Source organism: Lissotriton vulgaris, unplaced genomic scaffold (assembly GCF_964263255.1).
Source record: "Lissotriton vulgaris unplaced genomic scaffold, aLisVul1.2 SCAFFOLD_911, whole genome shotgun sequence".
Lineage (NCBI taxonomy): Eukaryota > Metazoa > Chordata > Amphibia > Caudata > Salamandridae > Lissotriton > Lissotriton vulgaris.
In genome coordinates this window covers 48,328-72,067 of record NW_028247209.1, presented here as the reverse complement: position 1 = coordinate 72,067, position 23,740 = coordinate 48,328, and the positions used below count along the sequence as shown (strand labels likewise).

At 45.1% G+C, this 23,740-nt stretch overlaps 1 protein-coding gene across 1 annotated transcript in view; it reads right to left on the bottom strand.

Annotated features, from left to right (window-relative positions):
- SORL1 (sortilin related receptor 1) overlaps window positions 1-23,740 on the bottom strand; it is a 607,546-nt gene that overhangs the window by 548,875 nt on the left and 34,931 nt on the right. Inside the window, exon 6 of the mRNA XM_086949665.1 lies at window positions 544-675. Within this exon, the coding sequence (XP_086805791.1) occupies window positions 544-675 (132 nt within the window). The remainder of the gene's footprint in view (window positions 1-543; window positions 676-23,740) is intronic.

The following is a 23,740-nucleotide window of genomic DNA, read 5'->3' as shown; positions in this document are numbered from 1 at the left end:
ATGATAGAAGAAGAGGAACATGCTTGTTATACAATAGATGGGATGAAGAGACAGAGTCATGGGCCTAAAGAATGCCTGAAAGTTAAATTGGATAGCATGCCTGTCAGGGTTTCCCTAAGATTATAGCTATGTTGTTTTCCTTCTATTTATTCCATAGAACCGCAGGACAGATACATCACCTCAAGCTATTCAGGTTTACAGGAAATTTGCTTCACACAGCAGAATATCATATTACCGCAGGTGAAGGAGAATGGTAATGTAGTTATGAAAAGGACTGTTTTAACGCATTATAAAGCTTTGATAGAGGATACAGGGCACTGAGAACTGGGTTTGGAACAATTTCCACCTGTGAAGGAACTTCAGGAGTGGATTTGTGTGCTAACAGTTCACCTGCAGATTGGGGGGGTTATAGAAAACATATGGGGTTGTGAAAGCAGAGTAGTGTAACTTAGACTTCAAATTAAATAGGAGACAGGAAAGACATCTTAGATAAGTCTCAATATTAAGATATTTTCAGTCCACGTAAAGAGATTTGTAACATACCTCAATTTGTCTCAAGCCAGCATCCACCCAGTAAAGTAGCTTGCTTATTGGCTCAAAAGCCAAAGCTTCAACAGTTAGCAGGCCACTTCCAATGATCACTTCTTGGCCTGAGCTTCCATTGAGACACAGACGCTATAAGTAGACAAGACAACAGAGGTTTAAAGGATAAAGGATCAAAATCCACAATCTATTCAGATTTAAATATCTTAGATAAGATTAGATCCTAATAAAGGAGCCAATCTGTTATCTTCACATGCCTAGTGATCCCCAATGCAGAGCCCTGTGGGTACAAATCAGTATCTGGAGCCCAACTAAGGGATGATGCAAACCTGATGGGAAATGGTATAACCATCACTGAGCAGTCATTGAGGCTGCTGTTCCCCCAGTCCATCAACAACATGACTTTGCTATCATCATGCCCAGTAGATATATTTTTGCATTTTCTCAGTGGAAATATAGGGTTTTGCAATAGCTATGCAAATTACAAAACGAGTCAAAAGATGCCATTTACCCAGTGAAACATTACATTTTGCAAATCTACTTGCGTAGTGAAAGCAATCATACATTGGGCATATTTTTGACAACTAATCAAAGATATATATCTAACTGCAATTATGCATGCAATATATATATTTTTTAGAAAGTGTTTTAATCTAGTTTCTTAATATGAAAGTAAAACAAAGTCCTGTTAGCACCAGGGTAGCTGTTCAATAACAGGGATTAAGAGTCACCTTGCAAAAAGCTTCTTTATTGGTACGGAAAGGAACGTCAGTTGGTTAATTAAAGAGCTGAATTCTCGGTAGCCTGACGCGTTTCAAAGTTTCCTTCTTCCTCAGAGGCTGGCGATTTCAGGTGAGTGCAGGGCGGGCTCCGCTCCCGTATTTTATGCATATGGCACGCCCATACACGGAACTTGGCAAACACGAGTTTCATATGTGGAGCACACCACATGGATTGAGGAAGGAAACGTCGGCTGGGGCCCGTTGTGGGCTTTTGCACAGACATTGTGAGTACAGCCATCTGTGGACTGAAACTCGGACTCTAACTCCCAGCATGCTATGCACTGTCTCATACGAGTGCCCCAATTTATGGGCGTGCCATATGCATAAAATACGGGAGCGGAGCCCGCCCTGCACTCACCTGAAATCGCCAGCCTCTGAGGAAGAAGGAAACTTTGAAACGCGTCAGGCTACCGAGAATTCAGCTGTTTAATTAACCAACTGACGTTCCTTTCCGTACCAATAAAGAAGCTTTCAAGCTGAGTGGTGTCTTGAGTGCTGCTTAAACTGAGGGACACCTTTGGAGCTGAATATATATATATATATATATATATATATATATATATATATATATATATATATATATATATATATATATATATATATATATATATATATATATATATATATATATATATATATATATATATATATATATATATATATATATATATATATATATATATATATATATATATATATATATATATATATATATATATATATATATATATATATATATATATATATATATATATATATATATATATATCTTTGACGCAAATAAATTGCCTAAAAAGGTAAATAAATTTAGCAACAGCTAAACCGGTCACAGGGGAATTGTACTAGAAGGCCTTGCATATTACACCATATTGCTAGATTAATGCTTGGAAGAAACTATATTGCTAGCTAAGGAGATAAGTGCCACCAGTCTTCAGAATGAGATGTGGGTTACTAAGAACTTAAAAAGTTAAATGTGCAATAGTGAGATTATCCTGGTTAGTTGTTTTTCAAGTGACTGTCTTCTCTCACAAAAAGCTGCTGAAAGTATTTCAGTAGCATCAACATCTGAGAGACAAGAAATAAATCAGTTAAAATACACAAATGTAATTAATTTATGAGTGGCGCTATCCCTAATGGAAGTCAAAGGAAACTAATAAAGTGTATTTATGTAAAAGAATATTTAAATTTGATATCTGAAAATATACATGTAATTAATGTAAAATAATGACTTATCTTGGAACTAAAACTGAAAAAATTACCACATATTACCTCCTCAAATTAAAGGTGTATTAAACCATATATATTTTTAAATATATTCAATTTGCAAATATTACATGTTTAACCATAAAAAAATAAACCAACAACTTAGAATAACATTATTTAACTAGAATTAAACAGGTTTAAAACGTATCTATTTAATGTAAACATTTCTTATATTACAAACAAATAAGTATAATTTCCTTTTTTACGTGTATTATTAAACTCATCACAGAGAGCCATTAAATATGGAAAATAATTCTTGATTGCCTGTGAAATACGGATTTCATTTTTATATGGACCGCCCCCAAACCACTCTGCAGAGCTTCAGCATGTTTGCATCTACCCAGATTATGTGGTATGGAGGAACAAATGATGTGACAAATTATATGAATTATTCTGCAAAAAAAAATTAAGTTATGAGGCACATTCTCTGCCAGTATTATTTTCATCCATTTAAGCTAGACAATATGTTTGGTGAAAAGTGGCAACATTTACAATTTTTTAGCAAATACGGTAAATCCATAATTATGCAGTAAATTATGCATCCAAAGAAACGCATAAATCCACTGAACTCACCACTGCCCATTTTTAGGTCTCGCCATCCAGACATCTCTTAATTGTCTGGTTCGCAAAAACCTATTGTTGTGGACTTTACCAAAAATGTACAGTGGACTTAGAGCCCACACTCATTTTCTTGCTTTGAACACAATGGCTTTCCATCCTCCTCCTATGTCTAGCCCTCCCTTGGTGGTAAAACTAATTGCAGAGAGGGAGTGGGTGGGAACTTTTGCCACAGAGGGGTCACTAATTACATGAGGAAAACATACATTACGTCCTGTGACTTTCAAGTCAAATGCTTAGTTAGAAAGCGGATAGTTAATTGATACGTGAAAGGCTTCTTTTATATTACTTTATAGCTTATTTTTTAATAGGCATACAAACATTTGAATGCTACAATCGTACACAGTACAGCCAACTATTTATGCAGTAGCGGCTGCTACCAAACAGGCGTGGGGGGGGGGCGCAGGGTGAGAGGTGGAGGGAAAGAATTTAAAATACATTTTTAAAAAACACTTACCTTGATGCGACTGTCCGCCACCTCTCCTTCATCCTCTGCCTGGCTTCTCTGGAAGCAGGAAGAACCCAGGCTCCCCTAAGCAAATCACAACGCTAAAAATGCAGTATTGTGATTGGTCTGAGCGCCGTGGTTTGGTGCTCAGACAGGGAATGGGAGCCTGGGCCTGTTTTACACACAGGCTGGGGTAGAGAACAGGCAAAGTGTGCATTACATTCTGCTTGGCCCTAGAAGGCCGGCCAAAATGGCATGCACACTTAGGAGGTGCCTATCACTCCTCCCCCAGCCTCTAAACAGCCCAGCCCAGCCCGCGCCACTTCACCCCACCCCCATCTAAGCCAGTACATTTAAATAAAATGATAATGTTCGGTTATCATTTTATTTTTCCGCTTTTAACTCAAAGGCTTTCCTTCCTCCTCCTATGTCTAGCCCTCCCTTGGTGCTAAAACTAATTGCAGAGAGGAAGTGGGTGGGTACTTTTGCCACAGAGCGGTCACTAATTACATGAGGAAAACATACATTGCGTCCTGTGACTTTCAAGTCAAATGCTTAGTTCGAAAGCTGATAGTTAATTGATACGTGAATGGTTTCTTTTATATTACTTTATAGCTTCTTTTTAAAAGACATACAAACATTTGAATGCTAGAATCGTACACAGTACAGTCAACTATTTATGCAGTAGCGGCTGCTACCAAACAGGCGTGTTGGGGGTGCAGGGTGAGCGGTGGTGGGAAAGAATTTAAAATACATTTTCAAAAAACACTTACCTGGATGCGACTGGCCGCCACCTCTCCTTCATCCTCTTCCTGGCTTCTCTGAAAGCAGGAAGAACCCAGGCTCCCCTAAGCCAATCACAACGCTAAAAATGCAGCATTGTGATTGGTCTGAGCACTGTGGTTTGGCGCTCAGACAGGGAATGGGAGCCTGGGCCTGTTTTACACACAGGCTAGGGTAGAGAAGGATTAGTTACTTACCTGTAATCCTAGTTCTCTTCCAGGGGTATACTCATTAAAGTCATAAGCACTGAATTATCTCCGCCCATGAGCGGGGACCCGGAACACATAAACAATATACATATATATGTGTAAATATAACCAAAAGTACATGGTACTAAGTAATTATACACATATACATGTATAATAACCATAATATGCAGCCTAACATTAATACATAGGCTAATCAAACCAAACCTTACACACGTTCTGAAACATGAAAATATGCTGTATATAAATGCAATAAACAGGCATGAGCCTAAAATGCATTTCATAACCATGAAAAACCTTTTATTTTCAAAGAACCTGTTGTAAACAGTTATTAGCCTAAAAAGGCTGCATATGAAAAAATGTCTGTGTACAGAAAATCAGACTGGCACCCTGCCTTTAAGGCCCCAGAGAATCTGCACACTTTGCCTTTAAGGCCTCCAGGAGAACTCTGTTCCGATCATGCACCACAGGTGACAGTTAAGTCAGTTCTTTTGTACGGTACAGTAAACTTTAGCAGGAATCTGCACTTAAAACCTTCATAACACATATTGAAAACGATAAACCTCAATGCTACTGCTCACCCGGGGAGGCGGGAGGGTGCTTATGACTTTAATGAGTATACCCCTGGAAGAGAACTAGGATTACAGGTAAGTAACTAATCCTTCTCTTCAAGGGGATACTCATTTATAGTCATAAGCACTGAATAGAATAGCAAGCTCATACCCACCAGAAGCGGGCGAACAGATAAAAGCATAGCCACACTTTAAAATCACAGTGTTTAACTAGAATTAGCAAACAAATTTCTGAGTGATGCTTGTCCCACTTGTGCATCAGTCTGTGCATCAGAATCCAAACAGTAATGGCGTGTAAACGTATGCACTGAACCCCAGGTCACGCGAATTGGTCAAATGTCCTTGCGATGACTGTACCCCTCAGTCTATGTTACATGCAACTCTATTTTGTTCTTTTTATGAAATTCCCCGCAAACGTTGGTTGGTCCCTTTGCTTAGATCACTAGGACAGAGAAGATGCAGACCTGCCCTCCTGGCACTACAATGCTTAGACTCTCCTTACGTTGCAAAAACAGTTGCCTATTATTTAAAAGCTTGTATCAAAATTCGGTCTAACCTTGCGGCGTCTGCACAGTAAATATTATTTTTATACTGTTGTTACTTTTTATATTAATATAAAGAAAATTGATTTTATGCCAAAACTGACATATTATTGTACATAGCAGCTAACTACTATATGAAAACCAAAATGTTGTAAATAACTGTATATGTATTGTACGATTTACTTTTATGATTGTAAATTCAATCGAATAAAGTTACTTTGAACTGAGCACTGAACCCCAAGTAGCTGCTTTACATATCTCTGACATAGCCACATTCCTAAGGAGAGCTGTGGTAGAAGCTTTTCCCTTCGTAGAATGAGCCCTAGGTCTACCTGATAAAGACTTGTGGGCTAGCTGATAGGCCAGTAAGATACATGACACTATCCATTTAGAAATGGATCTCTTGGATGCTGCCAAACCAGTATTTGTAGGACCATAGTTCACAAACAGACGGTCCGTGTGTCTCAAAGACTTTGTTTTATCGAAGTAAAATTTCAAAACCCTTTTCAGATCTAATGAATGTAAAGTCCGTTCTGCCGGACTCTAAGGGTTCGGAAAGAAAGTAGGCAATGTTATGGATTGGTTAATATGAAAATCCGACACCACCTTAGGTAGGAAAGCAGGATGAGTCCTGAGCACCACTCTGTTTCCATGAAAAACTGTGTACGGTTCATTGCAACACAAAGCCTGGATTTCGCTCACCCTAGGAGCAGAAGTGATGGCCACCAGGAACGCTACTTTCCAAGATAGGTGTTGCAAAGACGCTTTATGTATGGGCTCAAATGGGGGACCCATTAACTTAGTCAACACCACATTAAGCTCCCAAGGTGGAGAAGGAGACCTGACTGGAGGATACACCTTCCTTAACCCTTCCAGAAAATCCTTCACCACAGGCATCCGAAAGAAAGATATCTGTGTTGGCGATTTTCTATAAGCAGTTATTGCAGCAAGATGGACTTTGATGGAACTAAACTGCAAACCAGATTCAGCAAGGTAAAGAAGATAAGGCAAGACCACCTGTTCTTGACCATGAATAGGGTCAAGACCCTTACTCTGACACCAAAGGTAAAAGTGTTTCCACTTAAATCCGTAGGATTGTCTTGTAAAAGGCCGCTTTGCCTCCTTAAGGATGTTCATACACTCCGGATTCAGCTGTAAGTGTCCGTACTGGTTGACTTCAGGAGCCATGCTGCCAAGCGCAGGGAGGGCAGATTGGGATGAAACACACGCCCCTCCTGTTTGAACAGAAGATCCGGGCGACATGGCAATCTCCTGTGTGGTATTATTGACAACTGGAGGAGATCTGGGAACCACCACTGGCGTGGCCATTCTGGTACAGCCGATTGATCACTGCTGGTATCAACGGTGTCGGTGGAAAAGCGTACAGCAAGTTTTGACACCAGTCTATCAAAAGGGTATTCCCTTGAGACCCTTTCTGGTAGAACCTGGACGCGAAGACTGGGCATTTTGCATTTGCCGCGTCTGCGAACAGATCGATGTCTGGTGTTCCCCAATCCTGGAAAATGCTGTGTGCGATGTCTTCGTTGAGAACCCAGTTGTGCGCTTCGACAAAGTCTCTGCTGAGGTCGTCCGCCTGTGAGTTGAGACTCCCCGGTAGGTGAGTTGCTGTTATGGACAGGTCTCGTGCAAGTAACCAATGCCAGATGGTCTGGGCTTCTATGGAAAGAGTCCTGGATCTGGTACCCCCCTGCTTGTTTAAGTAATACATTGTAGTTGTATTGTCTGTTTGCACCAGGAGGGACCGAGCTTGTAGCGATGGCGCCAGGGACTTGAGAGCAAGATGGACCGCTCTGAGTTCGAGTAGATTGATGTGATATCCTTTCTCGAAGTCTGACCATAGCCCTTGTACCTGAAGAGGGCCCATATGCGCCCCCCAGCCTTGGAGAGAAGCATCTGTTATCAGAGTCTGCGTTGGTGGGTCCTGATGAAAAGGAACTCCCTTCATCACGTTCACCTTCTTCATCCACCACCGGATGGAATCTCTTGCAGACTGTTGGAGATGAATTTGGTCTTCCCACCATCCCGTCCTCTGTTTCCACTGATCTTCCAGACACTGTTGTAGAGGACGCATCTGCAAACGTGCATTTGGCACGATGAAAATGCACGACGCCATGGACCCCAGGAGAGAGGACACTTGCCGAACTGTCGGACGTGCAGACTGAAGGAGAAGCAAACACTTCGCCTTGATGGATAACCACCTCTCCTCCGAAGGGCACACGTTTTCTTCTTCCGTGTCCAACTGAGCACCCAGGTAGTGGATCTTCTGGGTGGGGTTCATTATTGACTTGCAGACCCAACTTGCACATGAGTTGGAGGCACATCGACAGATGTTCTTCTAGAAGCGATGGGGAGGAACTCTTCAGAAGCCAGTCGTCTAAGTACGGATATATGAAAATCCGCCTCTTTCGAAGACAAGCCGCCACTACCGCCATACATTTTGAAAATGTTCTAGGAGCTGATCTCGGGCCAAAAGGAAGCACTGCGTACTGATAATGACGAGCCGCTACTTGAAACCTGAGAAATTTGCGAGGTTTTCTGGATACCGGAATATGAAAATAAGCGTCTTTCAGATCGATGGAGCACATCCAATCCCCCTAGTGTAATTGAGGGAAGATCTGGTGAAGAGCCAGCATTCAAAACCTTTCCTTCCAAATGAATTTGTTCAACCGTCTCAGATCCAGAATGGGTCTGAACTCTGTAACTGGACCTTTTTTGTTTACGAGAAAGAATCGAGAGTACAGGTCTTGACCTCTCTGCTGAAAAGGAAATGGTTCTATGGCCTTCTTCTTCAGAAGGATGTTCGCTTCCTGTTGTAAGCGCTTTATATTCCACTGTACCATCTTTAGAGGACGCATGACAGGGGGTGGCTTCTTGAATCTCAAAAGGTACCCGCTCTGAATGATACCCAGCACCCATCTGTCCTTTGTGATCTGTTTCCACTCGTCCAGATAACACACAATACTTCCTCCAACCAGAGTGGGGCACGGTTGTAGAGGAAGCCTCCGTTCATTGTTTTTGAGGCTGCTTGGTAATAGATGATTGCTGCCTATTCCCATTGCCTCTGCCTCGTCCAGGCCATCGCTGTTAAAATTGCGACCTCTGTTGATTCTGGCCTTGATTTTGCGAAGACCAATTCGTCTGTTGGCTCCTCTGCTGAAAAGATCTCTTGTCATAGGGACGAAAATTACCCCGACGTTTAAATTCTTTCTTCTTCTCAAGGCCTACAGCCTTAAGAGTGTCCAACTCCACCTACATTTTAGGCATCTCGTCGTCTGCGTGAGATCCAAACAGAGTCGACCCATTAAACGGTAAATTTACCATTTTCCTCTGAGCCTCCGGCTTTAGCCCCGTAAGGCGAAGCCAATCTGTACGTCTTGCGCAAACACCGTGTGCATAACCATGAGCTGACAAGTCCGCCTATCAGCAGCCGCGCTAATGCTCTGGTTAGCCACCAATCCTCCTTCTTTCTGATCCTCCTTAGGGAGTTTATCTGCAAAACGAGCCACTGAGTCCCAGAACAGACGGTCATAGCGGCCCAATAGGGCTGCCGCACTGGCCACTCGCATGAACGACCCTGAGGTATTGCACATTCTTCGCCCCAAGGAATCCATACTCTTACTATCCTTTTCAGGTGGAGCAGAAGAGGTAGATGCTGCAGAATGTGCCTTTCTGACTGCTGCTACAATCAGAGAGTCTGGTGGTGGGTCAGAACGCAAAAACATTGGATCTTCTTCTGGAGCCTTGTACTTCTTCGCAATCCTAGAAGGACCTGAACCCACCGTGGCCGGAGTTAGGAATGTTCTCATTGCTGGTTCTATCAACCCGGGCACTAACGGCAGAAGAGGCCTGCCAGTCGTCTTGTGATGCAGGGTTTCAAAGATGACTGACGTTGCTACTTGGGGAACTGCCATCTTGATGTTGAATTTACTCGCTCCACGACATAACACATCATTAAATGTGCTCAAATGTGCACAGATGGGCAAATTCAGGGTATTGGCCCTGGGGGCAGACAGAAAAATGACTCCCTTCCCAGAATACTTGTGGGCCCTGGCAGGACAGACTTGTCAGGGCTAGTCAACCAGGCTCTCACCCCAGAAGCGGCTAAACAGTACAAAAACATATGCAGGAACTGTGATGCAGGTTGGGGGCGCTTAAGCCGCTGGGAGAAAATCAGGGAGGTGGAGGGGTTTACACAGTGGGCATACACAGGCAAAAGGTCCAAATCATGGGCGCAGGCCCACCTGTCTGCAATAGTGCTTTTTTCTAAGATAAACATAGGGCAAGACCCCACGGCCACCCATTACATCAGGGCAGCAATGAAAGGATGGAAGCGCACAGAATAAAAGAAACCTGACCCTCGGTGACCCATAGACTTTAAGAAATACCCTGATCATGGACAGTCTTGGGGGAGGTGGCTAGAGACAAATTTGAGGTGACACTGTCCAAAGCAGCCTTCACAACGGCATTCTTTGAGGCATTCAGGGTCAGAGAAATCATGGCCCCAACAAAAAATGGCCCGGCAGTAGGATGCTTGCAGGCAGCCGGCGTCAAACCTGGAATAGCAAAGATAGACCTGCATTTGAGATGGTCAATAACAGATCAGGCAGGTAGAGGGACACGGGTACAGCTGGACTACATGGAGGATCCCAGATATTGTCTGGTCTGCTGCTTTTTGGTCTACATGTCGATATGCCCCACAGGAGAAGGCCCGCTATTCAAGCACAGAAACGGGGAGCTCCTGAGTACATTTCAGCTCACAGCGGTTTTGCGCCAGGCCTTAGCGAAGGCAGGGCTCCAATGTTGGAATTTGAATCACACATTTAGGATTGGGGCGGCCACCACAGCGGTGCAACAAGGGTTGTGTGAAGCCGGGATCGTGTCGGTGGGCAGGTGAGGTCTAACGCCTATAAGACATACGTGCAGCCACAGATATTGTAAAAGAATACAATGAAAAGGGGGGAGGAGAAGATGTCGCAGGACTGGGACATCTGACATGGTTATTGTTATCTCAGCAGGGTTGCGCTCCTCTTGGTATGGGTGGTTGGCCATTTGTAGGTCTCCCAGATGCACATATGATGGTGGCACGGCAGGCATAAATAAAATGGCAGGCCAGTCAACACGTGCGTCCGGTGGTGGGGTTGCCCTAAAGAAACTACAGGCGGCTGCCGCATGGAACCCAAACGTCGTGATAATTCATCTGGGAGGAAACAACCTTGCGCCACTAGGGAGGAGAGACCTCTGCCATCCAAACAGGCAAGGATACATGACTACGTACCCCAGAATGCCTGCAGAATGGTCTGTCTTCTATCTCGCTCTCCACTTGCTGTTTTTCACTTCCTACTTATGCTCCTCCCTTAGAGTAGTTCGGTGATTGTCACCTGTGAATTGATGCAGCCCCAGTGGATGAGAGGAGAAGCTGTATTTCAGCCTTTTCCTGCACCCCCCCTGTTTTTTACTTCCTGGAGTGAAACTTATGATCGCTGGCCTTGGCAGAGACCGCGGTAAACTTCCGATGTTGCTGCCGCTTCTGGAATTACTCGACACGCGCAGGAGTGTTTCCGTCTCCTTTCCTTGAGACAGAACAGCGTGAAACACGCGGAGCACTGTGTGAGTGGACGCGGTTCATTCCGTGTTCGTTTATTATTTTTTACCGAACTCTGCATTCACTGTTTATGGCACACTGGTGACTTCAACTAGTGTGCGCATTATCGTTTAAGCATTTTCGGCGTGCTCGCCTGTACAGATTCGGAAGAGGAGCACCCGTGGATTTTTTGGTCATTTGTTAAGGAGCCGTTGAGAGGCTCGGATTACTTTTGTAGGAGTATTGGCAAGACTAATTTGGAGACAGTATTTTTCTGTTGGATATCCGGCAAAATATGCTTCTCGGATGCGATGAGAAGACATCAGCAGATAAGTAGCTTCCTGCCATAAACCTTTCTGAATGTCTGATAGTCAAAGCAAGAGCTATCCAGACCCGCATTACCAGAACTATTCTTTCTTTTTCTTTTTTCTTTGATTTCTTTTTTACTTTTGTGCCTTTGAAATTCAGGATGATTGTGACAGCCATAACATTGAGTGGGTATTTATATGCATTATATAATACACTTTGCCTCTAGGGGTAGGGGGAATTCTCATACATGTCCTTGTGTCTTTGCTGCAGGAAACTGAATGCAGACCTAGAGTGTCTTCCTCTACTCTCTCTGAACACAGGCGGTAGATGGTTTCTGGATGCCAGTCCGTTATATTTTATTTATCCATTTTTCCCCTTCCCCTTGTGAGGTCCTATCTGCAGAGTTTATATATATATATAGCTCACAGGAGGTACCACATATAGGGAAGGAGAGAACTAGCATCGCTTCTGCTGTACCCGGCTTTTCAAGGTTAGTCAACCCACTTTGTTTGTGACACCGAGTTGATCACCAGGCAGGCTTGGCAAGGAGCTGAGTCGAACAAAGCAGTGGAGAACTCAAGGAGGAAACTGAACATAGCAGTGAGCACATTTTGCAGGATTAATGGACTAGGGAGCATCAGGCACGGTCTGATCAACCTGTGGCGACCAGAGCTCTATGCACACGTTGAGGTGCATCTGTCTGAAGGAGGGATGCAGGTGTTTTGGGCCAACCTGTGGCGAGCGATGGTGTTAGCAGGTTGCACATAAAAAAATAAAAGTGGGGCAAAGAGCAGGGGGGAACCACTGGGCAACAGAAGCCTCCCTTACGGAGTGGCGGATAAGAAGGGGTACATTGGTTGGTTATGGAGTCACACCGGCAGGGCAGTGTGTAGGAGGAGGGGCACTCTTTTGGGGATGCCTTACGGCGGGGTGTGTAGGCCGGAAAAGGGGGTAACAATCTGAGACGGCACTCGCAGCCCAGACCCGCCAGATTGTAGGGCACAAAATCGAATGAAGAAGGTAGTGAGTTGGGGCCCAACTCCAGAGAAAGGCTACCCCCCACATGCAATCAGCGTGAAAATCAACAGAACAATGTATGACCCCAAAACCAGGGAGGGATGATTTAGGACTACAAAATCAGCAAAGTAGCGAACTGTCACAGGATGATTTATGGACCTGTAAGATGAGCAAAATGATTTATGGCAGAATTGGGGACAGTCCGTGAGCGAGATTTATGGCCAGGGTCATAGCATGATGACAAGGGCACTGTACTATAAGAGTTGCTTTAAACAAGTCATGCTAATAAAAAATTGCGGCCAACAATGAACACAAAATAAGAAGAGACATTGTGTGTTGGCAATTCATTGTATGTATTTAAAAGTAATGGTGCATGTCAGTTGGGAGTGGGCACAGTACGGGGGTAATACAGGCTGGCAATACTGACAGTTTAGTTTACTTGTTATTCAAGGAAGCCATTGACTATAATACAAAACCTGTGCCTTGCGTCAGTTTTAGCTCTTACATGGAATAAAGCAATCGCAGGACCAGACTCTGGTATTCGGCATGTTTTATCTGGAGGCCGAAAATCAAGCAGCGATTTTTTGAGAGGGGGTGTTGTCCGTTTTATCTTAGACTCGGCATGTACTTTTTACATGGGTCAACCCTTTCCAAGACGCTTCTGGGTTGGTGCTAAATATTCACGTTGTCTAAAGACTTAATTGGGTGGGAGCATAGAACAATGTTGATGACATTTCCTATAGGGAAGCCTAAAAAAGATGTCCTTCCACGCAAAGGCAGCTCAAATACTGGTTATCAAAAAAATATTTGAAGTAAATTTTCAATTCAATTCAATTGATCTTTATTCGGATTCATACATTGTATCCATAAAAGCACAGGTCAAGTAAATCAATTGTACAAAATGCTTTAGTGTCTATAAAATACATAAAAATACAATACGTATAAAAAAGGAAGGAAAATTACATGTGGAATATGCACATAAATTAATTATTGCCACTCAATTATAACCATGTTTGTGGAAATTTGCTAAAATTCAACCATCATTCTTCGCCCATGGAAATGCGTGCGCGAACAGCTGCTTTCAAAAAGGAACTTACTCGAATGACCAAAGCATCTTCTTCTAATCTAAGAATTTTAGTTTTAACTATTTTATGGTCAAGATTGGCAGTTTCCTTAAAAAACAGAATTAAAAACTGTTTCGTGTACATTTGGTAAAAATTACAAAAGAATAAAAAGTGTGCCATAGTTTGTTTACTATGGTCCTCACATGGGCACGTCATTTGATCAAGTTTAGTATTATAACCTAACGGAAAACAGAGCATATATTTCATAGTACAAAGAGCCCTATTCAGCCTGCATGGTTAAATTCTCAAACTCTGTAACTAATGGGGCCACACCTCATATTGGCTCACCAGAAAAAAAAAAAAAAAAAATTAATTAAATTCTGACCGCTGCTGTGTTACAGGTCGGACATGCCATGAAATATGAAAGTAGATGTGTACAGACTCACCCACATAGAGAAAATATGTGAGAAGGCAAGGAAAGTACCTCACGGACGTAACACCCGAGGGGGTTCCCGGTTTGTTACGTCCGTGAGGTACTTTCCTTGCCTTCTCACATATTTTCTCTATGTGGGTGAGTCTGTACACATCTACTTTCATATTTCATGGCATGTCCGACCTGTAACACAGCAGCGGTCAGAATTTAATTAATTTTTTTTTTTTTTTTTTTTTTTTTTTTTTTTTTTTTTTTTTCTGGTGAGCCAATATGAGGTGTGGCCCCATTAGTTACAGAGTTTGAGAATTTAACCATGCAGGCTGAATAGGGCTCTTTGTTTCATGTTTGCTGAGTGGGGGGATGCCCTATATAGCCTTTCTTCCCCCTTCCATCCCTTTTTGAATGATTCATATATTTCATAGTGTCTGCTCTTAGGCGAAACAATAATCCTCTTTCCTATTGATCAATATTCTTCAAGAGATAACCTGATAGCAAGTTGAATGGCATATTCTCTATTGACATATACCTTGCTACTGACGATGTAGACAACTCTTCATCATGTCTTAATGTATTATACATTTCATACTACATCCCCTGAAGCGATTTTTTAGTTACACTACCCAAATCACTTGGCTTTAAAAAGAGGTGTTCGAGATTTACACTAGACAGACTTTCTCGTACAGCATAAGCGAATATGCTACTTACCAGTATGCATCTGTTCTTGGCATGTAGGGCTGCTGACATTCATATCTGTGCATAGATCGCCGCCTAGTGTTGGGTCCGGATGATTGCACATTGTTGTCCTGGAAGAGTCTTCGAAGTATCACGAGATAGGTGGCTCCTCCCCTGGACTACAGTGCGCATGGGCATCGACTCCATCCTCAGATTGTTTTTAGCCATTGAGGCCAAGATGGAGTGAAACTCAGTGAATGATGACCATGCTATCAGTATATGTGAATTCTGCAGCTGCTACAGGCGCCGGGGAGGAGGGCGGGCGATATGAATGTCAGCAGCCCTACATGCCAAGAACAGATGCATACTGGTAAGTAGCATATTCGGTTTGAGGCATGTGGGCTGCTGAATTCATATCTGTGCATAGAATACATAGCAGTCCCTCCATTAGCGGCGGCCGCCCGTGCCAGCTGCAGCAGTTTGGAAAAGTGTTTTGAGAACAGCCTGCCCTACAGCTGCCTGCTGTTTGGAGTGCACATAAACACAGTAATGCTTTGTAAATGTGTGTGTGGTAGACCATGTGGCTGCTCTACATATGTCTTCCAAAGGAATGTTTCCAAGGAATGCCATAGAGGCCCCCAACTTTCTGGTGGAGTGGGCTCTTGGTGGAATGATAAGAGTACGTTTTGCTTTCAGATAGCAGATCTGGATACATTTAACGATCCACCTAGCAATACCAGCCTTGGAAATAGGGTTACCTTTGTGGTGTGGTGCAAAGGCGACAAAGAGTTGCTTAGTTTTCCTAAAATCCTTGGTCCTATCGATGTAATACATCAGGGCCCTTTTGACGTCAAGGGTGTGGAGCATCCGCTCCGCCAATGACTCGGGATTTTGAAAGAAAACAGGTAATTCAATAGTCTGGTTGATATGGAATTGAGACACAACCTTGGGAAGAAATTTAGGGTTAGTGCGAAGCAATACCCTGTTGGAATGAATTTGAATAAACGGCTCTTGGATAGTTAGGGCTTGTAATTCACTAACCCTCCGTAGCGATGTATTTGCTATGAGGAAAGCCACTTTCCACGTCAAGAACTGAATCTCGCAGGAATGCAGTGGTTCAAAGGGAGGACCCATCAGCCTGGTGAGGACCACATTGAGGTTCCATTCCGGAGCTGGTGGAGTCCGCAGAGGAATGACTCGTTTGAGTCCTTCCAGAAAAGCCTTAATGGCAGGCACCCTGAAGAGGGAGAGGTGCTGTCTATTCTGTAGATAAGCGGCCATTGCAGATAGATGAATGCGAATGGAAGCATAAGCCAGATAACATTTGTACAGATGGAAAAGGTAACATATGATATTCTGAATAGAAGCATCTAGCGGGTTAATATTGTGGTCTGCACAATAAATGACAAACCGCTTCCATTTTGCCGCATAGCATGCTCTAGTGGTGGGCTTCCTTGCCTCCCAAATGATGTCCATACAGTCAGAAGGTAAGTGTAGGTAGCCAAACTCTAGGACTTCAGGAGCCAGATCGCCAGGTTGAGCTGTTGCGGATCTGGATGCTGAATGTCGCCATGGCTCTGCGTCAGAAGGCTGGGTGTGAGAAGTAGCCTCTGATGCGGTACCACGGACAGTTGTACAAACGTGGTGTACCATGGTTGGCGAGCCCACGTTGGAGCAACCAGGATGAGAGTCATCGAGGGCTGCCTGAGTTTGCGTGCCACCAGCAGTATCAGAGGTGCTGGGGGAAAAGCGTACGCAAATTTGCCTCACCAGTTCATCCATATCGCATTGCCCTGCGACTGTGAGTGTGGGAACCTGGCGGCGAAGCATTGGCATTTTGCATTCTCCCTTGTGGCGAAGAGGTCGATCTTTGGATGACCCCACCTTCGGAAGTACGGTTGGAGAACTGATGGATGTATCTCCCACTCGTGCATTTGGTGGCTGTGCCTGCTTAGCAGGTCCGCCATCTGGTTGTCCTTGCCCGGGAGGTGCTCTGCCATGAGGAAGATGTTCCTCTGAATGGCCCACTTCCACATGCTCTGAGCCAGATGAGACAGCTGCGGAGAGTGTGTTCCTCCATGCTTTTGAATGTAGCACATTGCCGTCATGTTGTCCGTCCGGATCAACACGACCTTGTTGCACAGATGTACTTTGAAGGCTTTCAGTGCCATGAAGATCGCCATCAGTTCCAGAACATTGATGTGCATCTTCCTCTGCTGTTGCGTCCATAGTCCCTGCACAGTGTAATGGAGTACATGCGCTCCCCATCCCTGAAGAGAAGCGTCCGTCGTCAGGATGATCTGTGGCACAGGCTCTTGGAACGGTTGGCCCTTGCAAAGGTTTCGTGGATTCCACCAATGCAGAGAGTTGTATGCCCGACCACTCACCAACACTAGGTCTTTCAACTGCCCGTGAGCCTGAGTCCACTGACGTGCTAAGCACTCCTGAAGCGGGCGCATATGTAGTCTCGCGTGTGGGACTATGGAGATGCAGGAGGCCATCATGCCTATCAACTGCATGAACACTCTTGCTGGAAACGAGTGTTGAGGTCTGAATTTTTGGATCAGCGATTGAATGCTGCTGACTCTCAGTGAATTCGGCTGTGCTGTGGCCGCCAGAGTATCTATGGTCGCACCCAGATACTGCCGTATGTGGGCGGGCTGGAGGTGGGATTTTGGGTAATTCAGTGAGAATCCCAGATCGTGCAGGAGTTGAATGGTGTGGGACATGTGGGCGGCACACTGCTGGGCTGACTTCACTTGGATGAGCCAGTCGTCCAGATAGGGGTAGACGTGGATGTTTCGTCTCCTGAGATGTGCCGCCACTGTCGCCAGGCACTTCGTGAACACTCTGGGTGCCGTGGTGACACCAAATGGCAAAACCTTGAATTGGTAGTGCTGGTTTTGGATGGTGAACCTGAGATATTTCCTGTGTGAAGGGTGCAGTGGAATGTGAAAGTACGCATACTTTAAGTCTAACGTTGCGAGAAAATCCACCTGCCTGAGCAACGGGAGCACTTGCTGCAGGGTCAGCATATGGAAGTGCTCCGACAGGATGTAGAAGTTGAGTGGCCTGAGGTCCAGGATGGGTCTGAGGGACCCGTCCTTCTTTGGTATTAGGAAGTAGACCCCTGTGCCTCTTTCTTGCATAGGCACGAGCTCTATTGCCCCTTTTTGCAGCATGACTGCGACCTCCTGCTGCAATAAGTGCAAGTGCTCGTCCGACATGGGACGGTGTCTTGGGGGCATGTTGGGCGGAGTGGATGTTAACTCCAGACAGTAACCGTATTGGATAAGTTTTCTGACCCACCTGTCCGTGGTGATGGACTTCCAGACGGGCAGGAACTGCTGGAGTCTCCCCCGACCGATGTTGTGTGGTCGGGGGGCAGTGACAAGGCGTCACTGTTTACTGGTGGTAGAGGACCTGGAGTTGTTGTTGCCACGTCCTCTGCCCTTGGCGCTGTTGCCGCGATATCCACCTCGACTCTTGTTGGTATAAGTAGTCTGGGTGTTGCCCTTGTAGTATTGAATGGATTGGGAAAGCTGACCCCTGGAGACGCCTCTAGTGTTGGAGCGACGAAAGGACCCACCCCGAAACTGCTGGGGCTGTAAGGCACCCATGGATTTTGCAGTGTCAGTGTCCTTTTTCATTTTTTCTAGGGTGGTGTCAACGTCTGGGCCAAACAGGTGATCTGGGTTAACCGTTTGGTTGAGGATGGTGGTTTGGATGTCTGGCTTAAATCCTGAGATTCTCAGCCAGGCATGTCTCCGAAGCATAACACTGGTGTTTATAGCTCTGGCAGCGGTATCGGCTGCGTCCAGAGCACACTTGATGGAAGCGTTGGAGATTAGCTTCTCCTCTTGAATCAGCATCTCAGCCCCTTCTTTATATTGATCAGGCAGGTGTTGCAACAGGGTCTCTAGTGTATCGTAGTGCGCCCTGTCATAGCGCGCTAGAAGCGCCTGTGTGTTAGAGATGCGCCATATGTTGGCTGCCTGTGCTGCTACCCTCTTCTCCGAAGCCTCAAAGACCTTGGATTCTTTGTCTGGGGGAGGCGCAGCATCACCCGTAGTCTGAGAATTGGCCCTCTTCCGGGCATTCGAGACGACAAGGGAGTCTAGAGGCAACTGTCCTTTAATGTATGTAGGATCAGTAGGTGCCGCCTTGTATTTCTTGTCAATCCTAGGGTTTATCACCCTCGCCCTGGTAGGTTATTTAAAGATCTCAGGAGCATGCTTTAAAACACCTTTTAGCATAGGCAGAGTCTTTACAGTCTTTTCCGATACTGAAAAAGTGTCAAAGAGGAAATCCACATCCACAGGGTCAGCATGCAGCTGGACATTGTGATTGTTAGCAGCCCGTTCAATGAGGGCATTGAAGGCAGCAGAGTCTTCTGTAGGTGACGTCTTTGCAGAAAAGAGTTGAGGGTCTTGTACCTGAATGTGGATCGCCATGGTCACCACCAGCTGCCTAGGGCTCATTTGTATCCTCAGGGTCTGTATAGACTGGATAACTGAATTCATCCTCTTCATCACCCTCACCAGCGTCCACATATGAGTAAGTGGGCGACACATCATGAGTCTGTGGTGAAAGGGGTTCCACCATGACAGGAGAGCAAGCAGAGTCCGTCTTCTTTTTGAGAGGGATCTTGTAAGACTCCAGATGGGGTTCTGGGGTGATTTTCCGCTTCAGAAGGGAAAGCCTGCCCGTTTCGGCGTCGATGAAGTGCTCCAGACGCTCATCTTCCGCATGTTGTCGAGGTCGCGGGCCGTGGACCACCGGCGACGCCTTTGGCGCCGAGGAGACCTTTTCGGGTACGCCAGCCACTGCCTTAGGAGCGAAAGCCTTCGGCGCCGTTTTAGGCGGCAAGGTAAAGAGGATCGGCGTGGACGCCTTAACTGGTTTCTCCACAGGCTTCGCAGGCAGAGGGTCCTTCGGTTCGGCAGCCGCGGTGCCCTCCCTGATGCGCTGCAGGGAGTCCTTTGAGGCCACCTTTGGAGTCGAGTCCTTCGAGGCCACTTTCGGAGTCGACTCACGGGGCGCAGCGCCCCTGGCCTTGTCGTGTGGACGCGGGACAGAGAGGACCTTCGGGTCGTCGAGTCGCTTCTTCAGGTCACCGAGAGTTTTCTTCGGGTCGTCGACAGCCTTCTTCGGGTCGACAAGGCCCTTGCCGGCATCAGCCGTCCTCGGCGCAGACGCGCCGGCATCGACCACCTTCACCTTAGTCTTCGGCGCGGCGGACTTCGTCTCAACGCCCTTGACTTGGCCTTTCGGCTCGACCGCCATCTTCGGCTTCTTCGGCGCCGAGGCCTCAGAAGTTTTCGATCCGACTAATGCGATGCGCACTTTCGGTTTCGATACCAGCACCTGCGCAGTATCTGGAGTCGAGACTGTAGGTTTTACTTTTGGTTTCGTTTTGCCCGGGAGCGGCTCTGTAACAATGTCCGTGGCCGGGCCCGAAGGCGGGGCCGTGGAACCCATATCGAGGTCTTGGGTAAGGCCCGAAGGCGATCCCTCGACCTGGGCCTTATAGATAGGCACGGCCCCAGAGTCAGTTTGAGGGAGCTCCTCATCCGAGCTATCCTCCATGGCCCCGAGGGCACCGTCGTCGTCTCCTACCTCCTCGACGACTTCTTCGCTTTCGAACACCTCCGCATCAGCGTCGTAGTCTTCTTCGACGTCCGACGCGGGGTTTGATTCCGAAACGTCCTGGATCTATTCTTCCTCGACATCCCCAGCATCGAAAATGTCCATAGGCGCCGGAGCAGATTGCTGGGCCTCCAGGCGCGCAGCTCTTCGGAGCTTGAGTGTCTTCTTGGACCTGAATCGTGAACAGGCCATACACTTGGCCTCATCGTGGTCCGGCGACAGACACTTGTTGCACACCGGGTGGACGTCGATGTGTGGGTACTTCGAGTTACAGACCGGACATCTCTTGAATGGACTTCGGTCCATGATGGATGGTCGTTAAGTTAGGAGCGTCGACTAGGCCTTCCGCGCCGAGAACACGCGGAAGTACAGAAACCGGCACGGAGCCCAGCTCGAAGAAGTAAAGCTGAACGCAATACAATACCGACGTATAGACTAAAGACCTTTTGGTCTCAAGAAGTTTTTTCTATCGATTCCGACAAGAGGAAATTAAAGACATCCGAACCCAATGGCAGAAAAAAACAATGATGGAGTCGATGCCCATGCGCACTGTAACCAGGGGAGGAGCCACCTATCTCGTGATACTTCGAAGACTCTTCCAGGACAACAATGTGCAATCATCCGGACCCAACACTAGGCGGCGATCTATGCACAGATATGAATTCAGCAGCCCACATGCCTCGAACCCATGGCATATCTATCCCCTTATCGCAATTGAGGCAATCAGAAATTATACTTTGTTAGTGTTGCGGCTGGGTTCTGCCATACTTTAATCCAAAAAATGCCTGGCTGGGCTCTGATAAAATCCTCAATATATGTCAAATTTAGCTCCCCATGACAGATGTACTTGATCAGGGCGCCCAGCAATTTCCTGTAGAATCTATTTTCCTCACTTTGGATACCCTTGGAGCCTGAATAACCCCAAACCTCTGCCCCATAGGTTGCAACCGGGATGCATTGTAGTTTAAAAAATGTTGTGATGGGTAGCACTGCCTCGACTTTTTTAGGTTGGGGTAGTGACAATACTTAGTTAATAGCTTTAGCGAATTTACCTCTGCTCGTCCACAGACCGTTAGGTGCAAATACCAAACCCAAGTATGGAAAAGTGCAGGTGCTTTGTAAACGTTCATTTCCTATGGCAAATGATTTAACCACATGCGTGCGGCGGTTATTTTTGCGCTGTGCGGCTTTTTTCTAAAAGCCGCGTTACAGCTCAGCTCGTCATCCGCACACGACCACCGTGGCTGATGACGAGCTGAGCTTAAAGTGCGTAATGCATTTGGGGTGCGGCCCATTAGGACCGTGTCATCTGCATATGATAGAGCGGAGAGAATGCTACCAATAATAATAGGGACATCATTGGCGAGCTTGGACAGGGAATTGTGCAAATCATTGATGTGTAGAATAAATAACAATGGGGCCAATACGCACCCCTGTCTGACCCCTCTGCCAATAATAATGTCATCTGACACCTTCCCGTTTTTACCAATCCGCACCCGGGCCTTTAAGTCCCTGTGTAGATACGCTAAAAAGTGAACTAAAACTTCATCCAACCCGTATTTTAAAAGAATAGACCAAAGATGTGACCTGTTTACAAAATCAAAGGCAGATGTTAAATACATGAACACCAAATAAATTGGAAGTTTCCATGCCACACTATATTGACCAATAATTAAATTGAGGTTTAGGCACTGTTCAACAGTGCCTAATTTACTTCTGAAACCTAGTTGGCAGGAATTTAGGATATGTTCGTCCTCAGCCCAGGTCCTAATCCTATTAAACAGGATTCTCCCAAGGGTTTTTAGTGCATAATAAATCAGAGAGATTGGTCTATAACAACTCGGGTTGGTATGGTCACCTTTTTATAAAAATAGGGACTATAATACTAGTAGACCATGTGCAAGGAATTGAAGCAGCAGTTAGGTTATTAAAAACGTTAAGTAAAAGGGTTGCCCAGAATTTTGGTTCATGTTTTAGAAGGTCTATTGGTAGCCCGTCGGGACCGAGTGCTTTATTACCCAGACTCTGCTTTCTCAACTTCAGATACAGTTATCTCAATCTTAGATGGTCTTTGATAGTCATGTGGATCCTCATTCCCTGTTGTAGCTTGGAGAAATGGGATGCCCATGCTTCACTAGATATTGTACAGCTTATAGAAGTTAATGTGAGACCCGCTGATCTCATGTCCTTCACTGCTAGCCAAAAGCCATTTCCATTGTTGAGTTTGGCAGCACATGCAAGGTTATCACATCTCTCTTTCAAAATAACGTATTTCCGTTGTTTTGTGTTAAGCTTATATTGGTACCTCAATAATTTTATAAGCGTCTGATCCCTTGGTTCCATCACAAGAGCCTTTTGAAGATCTCTATTGGCTCTAGAACAAGCAGGATCAAACCAGCGAGGGCCCCGATTGCACTCGATTGTTGATTTTGATAACATTTGTTTGATGCCCCCCCACAGTTAGACAAATGAGTTAACTACCTCAGGGTTATGATCGCCTGGAGTCCGACATCTATCGATAAGTATTAGGTGTGTTTTTATCATTCTGAAAAATAGATCATTGCTATTAACACCTCTCCAGACCACTCTTAAATTATCAGTTGTAGGCACTAAATTACTAGACCCACATTCTTTTACAAAGTTTGGCCTGGGAGAAACTTTTAAGATGGTAGCAATGGGGTTATGGTCACATAAAAACGTTTGTATAACCTCAGCTTTCACCAGGCAGTCTACCAATAAAGGGGAAATAAACAGATAATCGATTGTGGAGGCCCATCCTGCCATCTATATGTTGGTACAATGTGTTGGTCTTTGTGGGGTAACGCCGCAATTTCCATTATATTTGTTAGATTGAAATTACACAGGTGGGCCAACAATTCGGCCCCCCCTATTGCACGGATATTTATCTGCAGATCCTTGTCTAACATGTCATTATTTGAAATCTTAATGTTAAAATCACCACCTAAACATATGCCAGCTAATTTATCGAACAGCTTTTGTCTTTGTAAATTCGAGATAAAATTAAACAAATTAATAAAATTTGCATTCAGGACAGTGAGAAAATCATTATTATAAAAATTAATAAAACAAATGGATACACCCCTAGTATAAATCAACGCCTGAAAATTGTCATTATCAGTTGGTAGCACTTTGGCACTATCGTCTGCAGAAAGATTAATCCAAATTGAAAGCCCACCTGACGGGCGACCTTGCTTGGGAATAGGGACAATTTTGTTA